Below are 17,264 nucleotides of genomic sequence, written 5' to 3' on the forward strand. Positions count from 1 at the left end.
TCACTGTACTATTAAAATTGTACTGGCACCTTATTAAAATGCCAAAACAGCAACCGGTCCGCCATGTTGGATGTCGCAGTAACAACACAAAGGCGTAAGACGATGATTCTCCGATTTTCTTGTAACCTGCGCACACGAACCCTTCTGTGAACTTCGACTGAGCACACGCTTCATCGAGGGGCGTAGGGTGGAGTGAGAGTATTGGGACCGGGCCTAAAACTTGCAGGATAGCGGCCCTCGAGGACCAGGGTTGTCCACCCCTGCTTTATAGCTTTACGACTACATCCTGTGAAAATCAGGGTTTTGTAGTTCTGACCTCCCCCGCCGTGTGGCAGTGGGGGGCTCACCTCTGTAAATGCATAGATCTGATCACCTTTTCTTGGCGCCACTCCGAACCATTAACCTAATGCTTCTGTGGACGAGTTTAAAACCTGCCAAACTCTTGTTTTTTGTTTGTTTTTCCCAACGCAGCTGTGGGAGAAAACATCACTTTAGTTCCAACCCCACGCAAAAGTAGCATCGTCGTGCATCCAAACGATAACTGCAGTGATTATTTTGTGGATGTAAGCAGTGAAATGTCCATGTTATCCCTTTTTTTTCTTTTTTAAATTATTAATATTTTTTTCAACTTTAGACTGAATATACCTCAGCAGCATTTCAACATAAGACTCACCTTTTAGACATTTCTGTGTAGAACGTTGTAGAATGTACCGTCAGGCTCGCCGTACGTTTAACAAAATAAGAAAAAAAATGGACAACCTACTACTGCTATTTTCTAGTACTACTATTTATGGGGTATTTCCTGGTTTCTGTATAATTTTATTTTTTATTTTTTTGGAGATCTTTCTTGCCAAAGTAAAAGCCTTTCTCTTCGCAGCTTGGTGGGTGGGCGTCCGTCCGGCCGGCTGCTCGTGCCGCTGGTTCCTCTGTCTCCGGGGAGCGCTCCGAGGCCCCCGCTGGCGCGACGAACCAGCTGGCATCATAGGATGTTACTGAAATATTTATCTGAGGAAAGACTTAAGAATTAGAGAAACGATCTTTTCTTAATTCTATTCATATAAATATATATATAAACGCTTGTAAGATATTCATATTTTATATTTGAACTAGTATGTTATCATGACTGAATGTAGTGTTTATCATGCTAACGCAAAAATAATATTTCCCCTCAATCTGTTTTCTTTTTTTTAATTTTTATGCTGACCAAAAAAACTACAATAGGAACTGATTGACTCGGCTGAGAAAGAGTCGAGCTGTTTTTGAGCGGAGGGTTTGTCTCTGAATAACTGATTTTATTATTATTATTATTATTATTATTATTATTTGGGGTTGAATTGTGGATTTAATTTGCTGTGCTGTCTTTAACAATCATTTGTTTTGACTTTATGCCTTTCGATTGTTTTGTATGGCGTGAAAGGGCGAAGATCACTGGCTTTCTTAGATTAACGTTATCATTTTTGCCTTATTGTTGCGTAGAAGACGTGAGCATTGTAGCATTAAGTTTCTGTGCGTACGAGAGCTCAGCCGGTGCGTTGTTTTCCCACTGAAACAGTACGGAGTACTTTGGGCATTTTGGAGCGTAGAGTGATTACGTTGCCACCTGTTTTCTTTTCATTTTTCATTTTTTGTTTTGTTTTAGGTCCGAACAGGTTGGGAACACCTGAGAGAAAAGCTTTACTAATAATCCAGCGGCTGGGCGTGTTCGGCTCATTAAGAGGAAAGTGAGTCTGCAAACCTTTAACGGTGCATTCCCCCCCATCTTCCAGCAGGCGTTTATAGGGATTTTTCTTCATTTTTCCACATTCAAAGTTGACAGATGAGTCCTTGTTGTTGTTTGGGTTCCTCTACTGATTAACCAAAGTCTTTTAGGAAGCCGTCGCCAAGCTGGGTTTGTTTTTGTAAATCTACAACTTATAATGGTCTAAGCTGCTTTCTTGTCACTTAACTTGGCTTTTAGTGCTTCACTGTCAATAGGTGATCACGATTTGTTATTTAATTGTTTTTGTTTAAGATGTCCTCGCGGATCAACCAGGCGAGCTTTTTTTTTTAAGAGTACGTCGGCCCACCTGCTGGTCTGTGATGTGGAGAAAGGAGACGTGGAGCACCAGTGAAGCAAAACAAACTGTTGTTATATACCTCATTTCTAGCTCAAAACTGAGTGAAACCTGCTTTAATCTACTTAAGAAATAAGGAAAAGGTTTGTTTTTGTTTTTGAACATTTAAGAAAACCAAGAATATTCCAACTTGTCTGTGGAGAAGCCTGCTCATACCTGTACTTTGTGAGTTCTGCCACAAGGTGGCGACAGATTACACCAGTGCTCACGAATGTCTGCTGTCCTTCAATAACTTTGTGTTTTTCTGCACACTGTCTTTTAGCGTCAAGCAAACTATTATTGTTCGTTTTTGATAAATTATCCTCTCCTGCCACGTAACTTATTTCCCGCCCCTCCCCTGCCGCTCCTTTTGTGTTTGGACACTTATTTTAAGTTTGACAATCCTGTTTTTGTTGTTAGGTCTCTCTCTCTCTCTCTCTCTCTCTCTCTGACCCGGTACAGGTATGTGTGCGCGTCTTCCCCACACGACTGGTGCGCCGTCGCGGCCCCGCTCTCGGTCTCCTGCGGTACCAACGTTAACCAAAGACTTTTAACTTGATTGTATTGGAGCAACACCCGACGTCTCGCCCGTCCTCGCCTCGCCGCTCAGCATCAAACCCGGGGCCGCACACCCTCTGGTTCGTCTTGTTTTATTTTATTTTTTGAATTTAATTTTTATGATTTTCTTTTTCCCCGTCCGCGTTGAATGTGCGTCCTGTCAGGTGCGGCGGTTTCAGTGCCTGTGGGCGGGGGGAGGGTTAGAGCGGGCTTCTGTGACGGGCACGAAGCGACGTGGCGATGAGCTGGGTGATGTTTGTTAATACACACTGAGGGTCGATCCTGCGCACACTGTACCTGCTCAGGACTTTGTATGTTTTATGTCTTGAGCTCTGTTGCTAGGATACCCCTCTCCTCCTCTCCACTGTTTCTCTTTTTCACGGACTGTGGTGAAGATGCTGTGTCTATTTCTTCCTTATCATGCGTACACTGTAGTCCCAGGACTCCTCCTCCTCCTCCCTCCTCCATAGTCTCTCCTCTTCAGACTCTGATCAGCTGTGACACTATGCACCATGGTCCTTCACTCTGCATGGACTGTGTCCCTCGGGCTCAGACCGTCGGGCTTCAGTGACACTTTGTTTAATGCTTTACTCCACGTGAGGTCTCAGGACCCCACAAGCGCTAATCCCAAAGCAAAAACCCAAATATTTAACTTTTGACAAACGCAGATACCAAAGATATCTCTGTCCTGTGTGTCTCTGTCTGTTTTCTCTCCTCTCTGCCCTGCAGCATGTGTATTAAGAGACAAACCCAGCACTGGCTTTAGTCCTAGCCTCAGTAATTCCAAAGCTTAGATGTATATTTTGGTATATTTCTGAGAAGAAAATAACTTTAAAAAAAAAAAAAAAAAAAAAAAAAAAGCATCTTCTTTTTTTTTTTTTTTTTTGGTTTTCTCTCGTTTGTTTGTCGTAACCTTCTTTCTGTCACAGCATGGAACTAACTGCAGAGCTGTCTTACTCCTGTAGGTGAAAGATTAGTATTTTTGTATGTTTTCGGGTGTGTTGTGTGTGCGAATATCAGTTCACAGTCCAAGTGACCATGGCTTTGAATAAAAGAAAACAAAAAAATATATAAAAAAAAAACAAGAAGAAGAATGCCAACCATGTACATATTAAGTCAGTGTATCTCAAGAAACGCTTTCTGTACAAACATTTCACTTTGGAAACTTGGGCTTATCTAAAGGAATGTGTTTTATTTCCCTTTTTTCTTACTCTGCAGTCTGATTATAAATACTCTCCAGAACTCAAATGTAAAGAGTTTTGGTTCTCACCATGAAATACAACACAGAGGGGCACTGCTCTGATCTGATTACGAGGAAAAAAAAAAAATTAAAAAAAAAAAAATTAAAATAAAAATAAAGGCCTCCAGTCATGGCGGTGTAGTAATGAAAGATTGTGTAGGAGTTTTAAGTATGTGAATCAGGATACATAGTAGGTTTTGATGCATTTGTCTGCTGTATTTTTGTTTTTATACACATACAAAGATAATCTTTTACTGTAAATGTACAGTTCTTTTTTTTTTGTTGTTGTAAACATCATTAAACCATTTTCCAAATGTTTTGACACGTGTTTCGTCTCTTGCTGGGCATCAGACGATGCGTTAAATACAGAATATTTACATTTTAAACAAAAAGCTCATTACTCGTATCAGCTTCAGCGGTTTAAAATGCTCAGTAAGTGGTTTATAAATGTCATTTTAAAACTCCAGCATGCAAATAATTCAAGTGCTGCATACAAATATGAGGGGTGGGGGGAAAATCCTTACAATTAAGAGCTGAAAGCAAACAATGTTTTCTCTACACGAGCAGAAAAAGCTTCTGATTGATCGGCGGGGTTCAGCACGCTGCCTGACGATGTTTCAGCAGATCAGCGAAGAGATGAAGCCGCAGCTTCAGACGGTTCCCTCTGCTGGGTCTGTTGCAAAAAGAGGAGAAAAAGTTTTTTTTAAAAAAGGTGTTACATTCTTCATTTTATCTGCTCAGAGGAGAAAAGTCTGAGTGAATTCATGCCAGCTGCAAATAAATCTCCTAAAAAGGAACCTTTTGGCTGCATTTACAACCAGGTTTAAACAGTAACGTTTGATGTTAACGTAAATACAATTAATATATTCTAATTTAAACTTGATGCTTCCCAGTAACAAACCAAATAAAGTTTTATTCTATTTAATTTAACATTAAAGTCTGCTGATCTGAGCTTCTCAGTGTCAGTGATTACCCACGTTCCGACAAAAATAGAACCTACTTTTAAAGAATTATTGACTATTTGATTATTTCTCAGTAATTAGTTTGTATTTTTGAAGCGGTCTTCTGTGGAGTTATCAGTAATCAGTATCTTACCTGTGCTAGAAGCTCTTATCAGTTTGGAAAATGGGCCCGAAGTTTTTGTTTTCAGCTGATTTACGAGCTGACGCTGCTTTAAAAACGTTTTCACTGCTGCCGCTTTAACTTTATAGTTGTTGTGAGCGCTGTTAGCAGCTGTAGCACTTCCTGTGCAGCTTCCTGCAAGAAAGTGGTACCAAACGATAGCTAATGAAATTTTCTTCCATGGGGTGTAAAACACATAAACACCCGTGTAAGCAGGTTGCTATTACTCCCGCTGACACCTGGGAAGATGATGACAGCTACAGGAATGCACAGACTTTTGTGAGGTCAGTGAAAGTGACCAATGATGTGGCTTAGAGAGGCGTGAAAATGATGACTGACTTCGCGACTCGGATCACAACTGACCCAGAGCGGAGAAGCTGTGGAGTACCACAGGAGCAAAACTGACAGTTTCAAGAAAGCCACATTGAACAAGTGACAATACATGTATTAGTGACAGTTTCTTACACAATATTTGTATCATATGATGTCATCCTTTCCAAGCATCAAGAATATGTAGGTTTGTGCATTAAAATTAGTTAAAATTTACACAGGTGTCTATGTGTTTTATACCCTATGCAAAAAAAAAAGATTAACTATTGTTTGGTACCACTTACAATGCTATAGCATCCATCTCTGGGAAGCTACAATAAAAACAAGGACATAATATCCCGAATTTTGCAGTGTTTTTGAAAAATGTCAACAATAAAACTACATGGCTCTTGAGGCAGGCACACCCAAGGTCCAAGATCAAAGTAACGGGTATACTGTATTTAGTTCATTTAGACCTTGGAGAAGGGGAATAATATCAGGTTGAATAAGTTTAATGAAAAAGTTATTTTTTGAACAGGTCTATGGTCCAAACATCTATCTGCAGCAGATAAGACGTTGACTCCCCAGAACCCCGCCTTAGAAAATCTGAGCTCCTGCTTTAAACCGACTCTACTGTCAAACATTTCACAGTGGCTTTATTTTAGCACCACGTTACGTTTGCATCATGTAGTTCACGTTCTACATTCTACGTTCCATCTCAGAATAGATCAGAACATTATGGTGACCACAAACCACAGACCGACTCGGTTCTCGGGGTAAATAACCGTCTGAAGCAGAAATGAGGCGTTCCAACGAACAGCTGTGATGTTTCAGAGCTGCTTTAAGATGGCAGCTGTAAACTCTGGTCCTGACCAGCCATTAGCTCATCAGTGCAGTCAGCTGTGTTCCTCCAAACTGAGGTTGTTCGCACAGCTGTTTACAACAGGTAAGATTACTTATTCATAACATTTACACATAACCCCACTTTAAAAAAAACAATCTAAAGTATTCCTCCAATAATGGCAGGTGAGCGCAGGTGCTTTCAACCAAAAAACTAAGAAATGTTATCTTACAGCTCACAAAAAAATAGGAAAAAACAATTTTAAATAATTGATTTAAACTCAACTCTTGAGAAATATTTGTTTCAAATTATTTTCAAGGGTTTAATGGAGGCTCTGTCTAAGTTTCAAGCCAATTTAGGGCAAACCTTACCTTTGATTTCGACTTCTTGCCAGCTTTTTTCTAGAAATACAAAAACGACAGGATGAGAGGCGAACAGGTGGGAATGTGACAGTTAGAAAGATGACCTGACCCCCACCTTGGTTTTCAGCGGCTCCAGTGCCTGGTAAGGATCAGTATCCTTTGGCCTCTCCAGCTCCTGAGGAGGAAAGAGAAACGGTGAAGCCAAGAATAAAAACCCCACAGCACTTCCGTCCGTTAGGAGCCCAGACGGCCATCTTTACCTGATAGATGCCCCCTTTGTCCTGATTATTCTGGAACAAGAACAGAAAAGAAGCGTTAATGCGCTCATGCTCTAATCTACAGCTATTAAAAACAAACACAGAGGAAATCAGAGACTTACTGGCTCCTGGGTCACTCGTGGCATATTTGAGAACTGGATGAAACAGAGAAGAGCTGGATTTCACAAAAAGTTCATTTTCCACAAGTTGAAACCATTTAATTACATGCTTTGGTCAGAATACATTAAAAACTGATTTTACAGAGAATTTTTGGGGACATTTTCATCACTCAAGGTGAAATTATGGGGATGACATTATTAAAATAATTATCATTCAGTCTAATAAATAACATCAAAATTCCTAAAATAAGTTAAAATGTGACAACAAACATCTAAAAAATGACTTTTTTTCAATATTAGTACTAATTATTTATATATTTGTAAACTTTACTAATTTATTCACATGTGAGATCCGTTTGTGAAAAAATAAGTTTGATATTGTAGATTAATGGCTTTTTTTGTTTAATCTAAATAAATTTCAACATGCAGACTATTAAAAAATAACCTAAAGAATCCATAAAATATAGACGCCAACAGATGTACTGTTAATTTAGAGTGTGGTCGATAAATAGACATTGTGTTGTGTCAAAAAAACTGACTTATTAAAAAGACAAACCTTCAAATATGTGAAATAAAAACTAAAAAAGCAGCTCACTGATAAGAAAAGCACAGAAAATATCAGATCTTTTCATCTGTTAAAGGATGATAAATAACATTTGCTGACTCTAGCTAAGAAGCTTACGGCCTGTTTGTCAATTATTAATTTTTAATTGTGGTAAAACTCACCTTTTCTCTGAAGAACAGAGCCGTGGCAGCGATGCAGTAAACCATCAGGAAAGCATCCAGGAAGTAGCAGATGACCGGGTCGGTGAAGAAAGGATCTGCAGAGCAAAGAAAAGAGAGGAAACATATAAATGCAACAAGTTTGAGTTCGTGTTTGTCTGAGGAGAGAATTCAGCTCCCAGACTCCAGAGGAGCTGACGCTGCAAAATACATAAAATAAAACAAACAAATTAAAGTCCTAATTCAGAAACAGTTGGGATGCTGTGTAACGTAAAAATAATACAGTGATTTAACAGATCTCATCAACCCATATTTTGACAACAAAACATAGTAAACATATCAAAAGTTTAAACTAAGACATAATAAAATGGTAATTTAGGATTTTATGGCAGCAACAGATCTCTAAATAGTAGGATATTGGGCGAGAAAAGGTTAAAAGTAATAGTAGTAGTTGTCTTCTCTGGAGCAAAGCTCTTTTAAAATGGACTGAGGCAAAGAGGAAAACTGGTCTGTGGGCAAACAAATTCAAATACGAAAGTTCTTTATAGAAACTACAGACACCATGTCCCCCCATACTGAAGAGGAGGGGAACCAAACAGCTTGTTGTCAGCGCACAGCTCAAAATCCTGCCTCTCTGATGGTATGGGGGTGCAGTAGTGGCCTCTGGGATGGGCAGCTTACACATCTAGAAAGAAACACATGTATGTGTGTGTGTTTTTGCTCCTGTCCAGCAAAGACAAGCTGGAATCCTCCATCTGACCAGAATGGGGGGGGCAGCTGCTCTCCTCAGTTCCTGGTAAAAATGTTTGCGATCTGTTGCGGCCAGATTTTTGAATTACTTTATCCCCTCCTCCCAAAAAAGTCAGACAAATAGTGCAATTTCTTAGTTTCAACATCTGACCATTTGCTCCAGTGTGAATAAAATCATAGCATTCTGTTTTTATTTACATTTTGCACAACGGAGTTCAACTGGAGTTGTATAAAGTTGTGAGCAACGGTACAAATCAACATCTGTGCAGAGAAGTAAACTTGAATCGTGAAATCGTGATGCGATGGACCCCTCTCTGATGGTACAGCGTGATAAGAGTCTGACGAGCCTTTTGATGGAGTTTAAATTGAAATTAGGGCTTCTTTCTGTGCCGAGCTTCCTCCGACAGGCCTCACTGTGGTTCTGCAGAAAGCAGCCGTGGTGTTCTTCAGCCCGTTGACTAACACGCTCACGTTCCTGCAGTTTGCTTTCTGTCACACGGTCGCTCCTCATGAGGTCCAGTTCTGCTCTGAACATCATTTTAAAGAGAAGTCAGCTTGTCGTGTAACTTCAGGATGACCTCTTTGGGTTTTAATGAAACTGGAATCACGCCTTTAATGGGGAAATGAAATAAAATATCAAAATAGTGAGTTTTAGTTTTTTTCCTTTAGTTAAACACAACCATTAAACACTCCAGTGGTCCATTTGTCAGATTTAAAAACATTAATGACTTGTTTTTAGAGTTTCTGTTCGGTGGTTGTGTGGGCGGAGTCACCTCCTTTGGTTGGTGACGTAGAAGCTGTGGCAGAGCGCTGTAGGAGGTCACTGTCAGTGTTTATAAGGGAAAATGGAAGCAGAAGAAGAAGTAAGTTTTGTAAACAGGAGCACCCTTTTGACAACACGTTTTGTTTTTTTTTGGTCCGGAGTGATGCTGACGGGACGAACCCCCGAGCTTCACGATGATGTCACACAGTCTGCGAGGAGTTTACCATCCTGGACAGCGGGAGGCGGCCGGTGCCGGTCCGACAGCCGGTGGTTCTTCTAATGAAGGTTCCTATTTCAGGTGCTCCTCTTCAGAACGTTACCTCCACAGTCAGTCAGACTTTGGGTTGTAAACTAACCACATCCATCAGACTTTCTCGTCCTTCGGGAAGCTGAAGAACGACTCAGCTGTTGGAGTTTTGGGTCAATTTACACAAATAATTGTAACGCACTGAATCATTTCACCCCCACGCTGTCTGCATTTGCTATTTACTGCCTTGTTCTTGTTCCCGTGTTTGACAGAAACGTCACACTTCAGAGGGATCACAGAAAATGCAGAAGAGACCCGAGCGATCTTTGATTATTAGCCTTATTTTAAATCAGTGTAATTTCTTTAAAATGAGAGATTCTGCAAACAAGCAGCTTTTATGACTTTCTTTTGATTGACGTTAGCTTCAAGACACTTTTTATTTCCCCTAAAGTTCACGTCCCATGTGGAAACAGGTCGTAGTAAACTGCAGATGCGATCACAGACGACAGAGGCTTCGACACGAACAGCGCGACGCAGAACCAGACCACCTGAGAACAGGAAATAAGAAACTCCATATCTGCAGCTCTAAACTCAGACGTCTTCCTGTCAGAAGCCCGCCTGCTGCGAGGTTTGAGTGAGGCTCGTTTATCTCGGGGTGCGGTCGGAACAGAGGCCTCGTCGTGAGAACGAAGCCGGCCATCTTCATCGCGTCGCCACAATCTCAACTTGGATCAAGGTTGCAACAGTTCCTACGGTTATTTTTAAACCTCTCCCCCCAAAAAACCCATTAACAACAACAAAAAAAGAGAGTTGTGCAAAAACACCTAAACCAATGGGTGGGCAAACTCCTTTAAAATTCACCCAGGGGTAACCATGGCAACTTCAAACCAGTGCGTCACAGAGCTGCGACCGTCGGAGACTCTGAGTTCTGGGAAAATTGAGAGAAAATGCAACTTTTTGAAATTGCAGTCTCACCGAAATGACACGTGCAACAGGTTTGTTGTTTTGGAAACTGACAGTGATGATGACGCGTTCAAAGACTGCGTGTTCATCATGAACACGTCCACACGGGTGGACACTTTGTGCCAATAAAAAGCCATCCATCACACCTGCGCAAAGTGTGACAAACAAAAGATGGGCCTTTTTGAGCGAACTTTGTTAGAAGTTGTAACTTTTTTTATGTTCCTGGCTGTGAAGGCATCATACCTACATAAAGACCTGAACCTTTCAGCTTCTGACCAACAAGAACAGGAACTTATTAACACATCTGTTGAAGATGCACAAACATCATTAATAAATCAATTAAACAAGGATAAAATACCAGCACAAACAGCGTCAATATATGTTATAGTAGTTAATATCAGTTTATTTATTTAATGACAACTATTGCAGCTTTACATTAAAAAGCAAAACTTAAAGCTGAAATCACAGATAACACAACTCAAAAATGATTTTTTTAAATTATGAAATGAAATTAAATACGCATGAGAATTTATTGATATTTACTGGTAAATATAAACCTTAGGCCATAAACAGACCTGCTTTGATCAAATTTAAACACTAAACTATGCAGGCCTATGTGAGTTATTTCTATTTTTGTAGAACAAATGAATACATTTAAAACCATTTGAAAGAATAAATGATATAGCTGCATTCAAATAAAATATCTGCGATAATAACCGCGACTTACTGAATTTTCTCTGATACAGGCAGAAGGCGTTTAATAAATGCATTTAACTTTTATTCAAACTTTTACTTCTAATTCCCAAAGTTATCAGGATGACTTGCCTTGTTTTTGTGCAACTCTTTAGTTTGATGACTCAGAATATAGGATTCTGCGATTTGTGAGCAAAACTACACTTTTATTTTTTCCCGCTTAGCAATTTACATCTAATGTCATGTGAAAATTTTACATTTTGTGATGAATTTCTAAAGAATTTGGATAAAGTGGCTAACGAACTATAAGCACAAACCAATCAGAACGTTTTGCTGTATTGTTTGTATCGTTCTCCGTTTTTTTTGGTTTACATTTTGTATAAAGAACTCCTAAAACTAACTCTTTGCTTTTGTAGTTATGAATATAAATATTCAACGCTCCAGAGAGCCGCTGCGGAGGGACCAAAGAGCCACCGGTTGCAGACCCCTGGTTCAAGGCGATATGGACAAAAATTATTAATAAAAAAATATATATAAATATTTGACACCTTACAGGTAAAACTGATGATCTTCCTCACAAGTACTGAGTTAGCAGACTTTATCCGTCTGTAAGGATCACTTAGTTTTACTTCTTTTGCCTTTTTATTGCCCGTCGCAGAAGGCCAAAGCAAACACATTTAGGTGTGTTTGTTTGCCTGCTCTGTTAGCAAAATATCTCATGAATCACTGAACTAATTTTAATGAAACTCAGAAACACAACATGATTACCTTCGCCTGCACGATGATTACCGCCTGTTTCAGCTCAGCCAACTTTAAAGCTACTGAGCTCAGATTTGGTCTGGTAGTAGCTGAGAGTCACCCCCAACACAGCCTGAGCTCTAACTGATCGTGAGAAACCTAACAGTGTTTCATGACATCACGCCTAACGCTGCTGTCAAGATCTGACCAACACGGCTCCAGCTCTCGCAACATAAGATGATATCAGATTAAAACTCTGCCGTGAGAGACGGCGGGCGATATGCATTCCTGCAAGGAATGGTTCACTTTTATTTGAAAAGGAAAAGGTCCTAATGAGCAGAAACACAGACACAAAGAAACAAATGATCTGTGTCAAAGTGATGGCTGATGGTTACTGACTGCAGATATGGATCAATGATTTTCTGAAAATGACTCGATGTTCCAGATTATCTGAAAAAGATTTCATCTCATGAAATGTCTGTCAAATCATTTTATTCTTCAAATCATGTGCATTTCTTCTCTGACGTTATTAGTTTGTAAATGTTATGGTTTCCTTTCATTTTCCAGCTGCCTTTTGATGCTTCTACTTTGAGCCTAATTAATGATTAATATTTGCATTTTGTGCTGCAGATATTAAATGATCAATTAGACACAGAACATTATCAAACCTGGCTTTATGTCGACCTAATCTGTTTGTAGAAATCTGCTTAAAACAGTCGAGTTATTTGATGATTCTTATCACATTTATCCTTTTCCACTGCAGGTTTTTTACTCCTATTGTTTAATTAACAAATACTTCAGTTTCTCCTTGTGCAACATTATACTGTATGTTATTTTTTATAATCAAAATCAATCAATCAATCAATCTTTATTCCAGACCAAAAGGTCCATAAAAAAGGTAAGAAAAAAAAGATAAATAGGAGAAAAATAATAAAATAAACATAACATTCACTGAGTCACAAATAAATGATGACACCAATGTTTCCACAATCTTGAGAAAAATCTCACTGTACTAAAAACAGGATTTACTAAAATTGCAATTATATTATTGCATGACACAGATAATCTACACATACATCTATACATGAGATTCCTGAGCACAGCTGCACATGTGGGAACATCATTATGTACAAACATATGGCTAGCACTGCTCCATCTAGGCACTCTGAGTAGGAGCCTCATGCCGTCATTGTAGGCCACATAAAGTTTCTGCAGGCTACTTTTGTTGTATCTTCGCCACAGATGGGCCGTGTAAAGTGAAGTGCAAAAAGCTTTAAAAAGAGCTATCTTCACAGAGGATGAACACATACTAAACTTTCTGACCAAAGTATTAGCTTGTGCATATATCATACAATACTGCCTACGAATGTCACAATCATCAGACAGGTCATCAGTTATGTAATGTCCCAAATATTTAATTTCATTGCATCTGTTGAGGACAATGCCAGATAAAGAGAAGTCAGGGGTTATCAGATGCTTATCTGCCCTACTTCTAACAATCATAACATTGCTTTTCTTAGCATTATATTTGATGTCAAAGTCACAACCATATTGGGAACAGACCCTTAATAGTTGTTGAAGGCCAGCACTATATGGACTTAAGATTACCAAGTCATCTGCATACATTAGGTGATTGATTATGCGGTCACCAACTATACAGCCTGTTTTACAACAATTCAGGCGCGTTGATAGTTCATCCATGTAGATGTTAAAAAGGTAAGGGGACAGTAAACTTCCCTGCCTTACTCCGTTACCAACTTTAAACGAATCAGACATTGTGTTGGCCCATTTTACAAACATTGATTGTTGACCATACCAGTAGACCAGAATTCTAATTAGATATTTGGGTACACCTCTGCTTTCTAACTTGCCGAACAGTTTTTGGTGATTCACACGGTCAAATGCTTTAGAGGCATCAATAAAACACATAAATACTGTAGTGTTGTGCAAATTATACAAGTCTAAAATCTCCTGTAGTGCAAAAATACACATGTCTGTGCCATGTTTGGGTTTAAAACCGAATTGATTATCGGAGGTCAAGAGAAACTCTTCCAGCCTATTTAAAAGGACTCTTTCTAAAACTTTCGACAGACTACTAGCTAAAGCTATGGGTCGATAATTCTCCAAAGAGCTAATCTTACCTGCTTTATCTTTAATAATTGGTACCAAAATGACAGATAACATTGAAATAGGTAACAGACCATGTACTAGACAGCCAGTGAAACACATAGAAAGTAATGCGCAAAGTTTCTTACTTGCATTTTTCAAATGCTCGGAGGAAATGTTATCCATCCCACAGGCCTTGTTGTCTTTCAGTGTCACAATTGCATGATATATTTCTTGTGGGGATACGTTCACATTCTCATTACTGTGAATACTTTTCATTTCAAAAGTGTCACTTTTGACACAATTAAACAGTGCACTGTAGTGCTCCTTCCATAACTGAGTGATTTCTTTTACACCACTAACACCGTCAATAGTAGCTGGAAGTGATGTTTTGCAGTTATTTACTTTCTTTATTTCTTTCCAAAAGTCCTTAACATTATTATTTCCTAACTTTCTAGCAAGAGAGTCAGACCTCATAGTATTTTATATTATACATTTAATGTTCAAAAAAACAAAAATATGTAGGACCAACACTTACAACTGTGGCTTTAAAAACTTGCTAACCAGGTAAATACACTTTATGCAGCCAAACTTCATACAAACAAACATCCTAAAGCTACAGAAAACACCAATAATTTACAGGAAAATGTGTAAAATGATTAATCTGTTGCTGTAAGAACAAGAAGACCAGTTTTTCACAAACAACCTGGCACTCAGCAGAGCAGCGGTCTACAAAAAAAGGTGATGATAAATCATTTTCCCACCTTTAAAAATGAGAAAACTACATGTTGAGGTTTTTACTTTGTTTGTTTTTAATGTAGAATATATATATATTTAAAAGAGAAAGTGGCACTAGTCATTAATATTTTTAATTAAAAGTCTAATAAATGAGGGTGTTTTATACGTTTTGCAGTCAGCAAATGCAGAATAAAAGTGTTTTTTGTGTATTTGTAAAATAAAAATCTATATATTGTTTGACAGATTTAAATTTGGAGCCACTGGAGGAAAATAAAAAATAGTCCACTCTTGTTTATATATTAGTTTCCCGTGTTCCAGACATGAAAAAAGACTTTTAGAGAATGGATATAAGATGTAGAAGCTTCCTTGTGTCATTAAAGAGGCTTAACTATTTCTAAGAAAATGTGATAAAAGAAGACAAACAAAAACCCTGACTGTCATGCCGGCATCAGAGGAGAGACGATAAACCTAGAAACACAGTTCTGACCCGTTTTATTTCTCTAAGACTCAGTGATGAAAGATTTATCCTTAAGTGTAGAATTCCTCAACAATAAAATATAACTAATTTAAGTTTTGCATATTGTTTCGCATTCCTGATTGAATGTTTTAATCTAATTTAATTCAAAAGAAACACTGACTCTGACTCTTGACTGAATGTAATTATATTAAAGAGACAAAAACCTAGTTTGGACTTTAATTTTCTCATTAAATACAACATAAGGTTCTTTTTTTTTTTTGCCTAACCTGTCGCACCAGCTGAGCCCTGCAGGTTTCTTTAATCACATTCACCAAACTTGAAAGGCTTTTTTCTTTCTCTCAATAAAACCAGTTGGAGCAGTAACCATTAAACGTGCTCACCTTGACAGGAAGCAGGATCCAGAAGCACCAGCAGCACAAACGCCGCCGTCCTCAGTGAGTCCATGGTCCCCCGTCCCTTAATCTGCCAGGGAAGAAAAGCTCAATCTGCTGCTCTCACGCTAATTTCTGCTCCTTCTGATCAGAGGAAGTGGCTGAACGGACTGAGGCTGGGTGCTGTGCTCCTCAGAGCGCCACGCAACCTTCGCCACCCACCAGTTTGTTCGACTCGATTTCCTCAGAATCGTCTCTGATGGTCTCTGACGTCCCCTCCCCAGTCCTTAAACACACTGTGATTAAACAACCAGTTTGTGGAATGGGCCAAAAGGATGACCTCTTAGTAAACAAATAGCCATTTAATGAAAATTTCTGAGAACACACATTTTTACATAACAAGTCAAAAAATGTTGATGGTTTTTGTTTGTCTTTTTGGTAAATCTCTTTTTAAAGCAGTCACAGGTGAACCAAAAATGAAATTGAGCGTAACTGCGACTTCGGTGGTTTCATGCGTTCAGCACGACTTTGTAGAGGAAGCCTCTGAAAGGTGGCGTTTGGTAAAAATAGATCATCTCAAAGCTGCGTTTCTCTGCCTAAGTGCAAGTGAAGAGTGGCGTAGAGAAGCCGGTGAGTGCACGCTGAGGTCTGAGGTCTCAGAACAGAGTTTCCATTAACTTAACCTGGCCTCACACGTCTGCCTGCACATCAGAGAGATTGTGCAACTTCAGATAGACTCGAGGCTTTGGAGGGGATGCAGAGATCTGGTGCTTGTTACCCCCCCTGTTCCTCTCTGACGTTCAACAAAGGCAGCGTTTCTCTTGACCTTTCCAGCTGGTGAAACACATTTCAACACATTTCTCTCAGAAACGCCTCAAACCTGAAGCTCCCTTACTCTAACTTTGGCCTTTTGTTGCCAAAAAAATAAAAAAGTCTGTATTTCATAATTAATTAAAGGCCAAACATTTCTTGAAGGAATGCGTATCACCTATAATCCTCGTGCTTTTTCCTCATTTCTTTTGCAGTTTGGTGTTTTGCTCTACATCTGTAAAACTGACTGATGTCAATTAGCCGAGGCGGCGGCCATCTTCAGTTACGGTGACTCCTCTTGTGGACTTACTCTAAAAAACACAAGCCAGAACTGTCTTTTGTGGAGATTTATGACACAGCCGCTGGCGGTGAACACGGCTTGATGCAGAGCAAAAGTCTGATGAAGTTATCAACATTATCAACAAGACAGGAGATATTTACTCATGCTGCAGTTAAAACCCACGAGCCAATCAGCTTCCAAGACACCCTGTCCTCATCGGTGACATGGATCCATCTAAATGGAACATCCTATCAACTTGGACAGGATGTGTCCAAATCCACGAGTGTCCTCCTGATAACATAACGATATGAGCAGAAACAGAGGACTACAAATACAAAAACAGTCTTTTAGACTCTGTCGTTACGATAAACGCACATCCAACAATCAGGCTTGATTAAAATCTGTCCAATGGTTCATCTAATATTTTACTAACAAGACACGCAGACACAGGCAAAAAAAACCAAACACTGTCGCTGTTTCGAATTCAGGCGATAATTGTAAAGATCTGTGGCTCAAAAAGCACGCAGGTGTGTCAGAGCATGAAGCTAAAAAACAAGTCAAACATCCTGCACCATATGTGAACATTTCATGTAACTTTCACTGTTTGATCATTTATTATTTATAAAGTGTTTGAATCCACAGCCCCAGCAGTGCAGTGTGTATTACACAATGTTTGTATTAGAATAAGTTGTTTTTATTTTAT

At 39.1% G+C, this 17,264-nt stretch overlaps 1 protein-coding gene across 1 annotated transcript; it reads right to left on the reverse strand.

Moving 5' to 3' along the window:
* Positions 1-1,468: 1,468 nt before the first annotated feature.
* cd247l (CD247 antigen like) lies at positions 1,469-16,068 on the reverse strand. Its single transcript, XM_025004625.2, has 7 exons — positions 15,481-16,068; positions 7,628-7,722; positions 6,905-6,937; positions 6,786-6,815; positions 6,641-6,700; positions 6,535-6,564; positions 1,469-4,564 (listed from the first exon to the last, which is right to left on the reverse strand). Exons 1-7 carry the CDS (start codon positions 15,542-15,544, stop codon positions 4,517-4,519), a joined length of 360 nt encoding a protein of 119 aa, XP_024860393.1. The 5' UTR covers positions 15,545-16,068; the 3' UTR covers positions 1,469-4,516.
* Between the last annotated feature and the right edge of the window lie 1,196 nt (positions 16,069-17,264).

Source organism: Kryptolebias marmoratus, linkage group LG6 (assembly GCF_001649575.2).
Source record: "Kryptolebias marmoratus isolate JLee-2015 linkage group LG6, ASM164957v2, whole genome shotgun sequence".
Classification (NCBI taxonomy): Eukaryota; Metazoa; Chordata; class Actinopteri; order Cyprinodontiformes; family Rivulidae; genus Kryptolebias; species Kryptolebias marmoratus.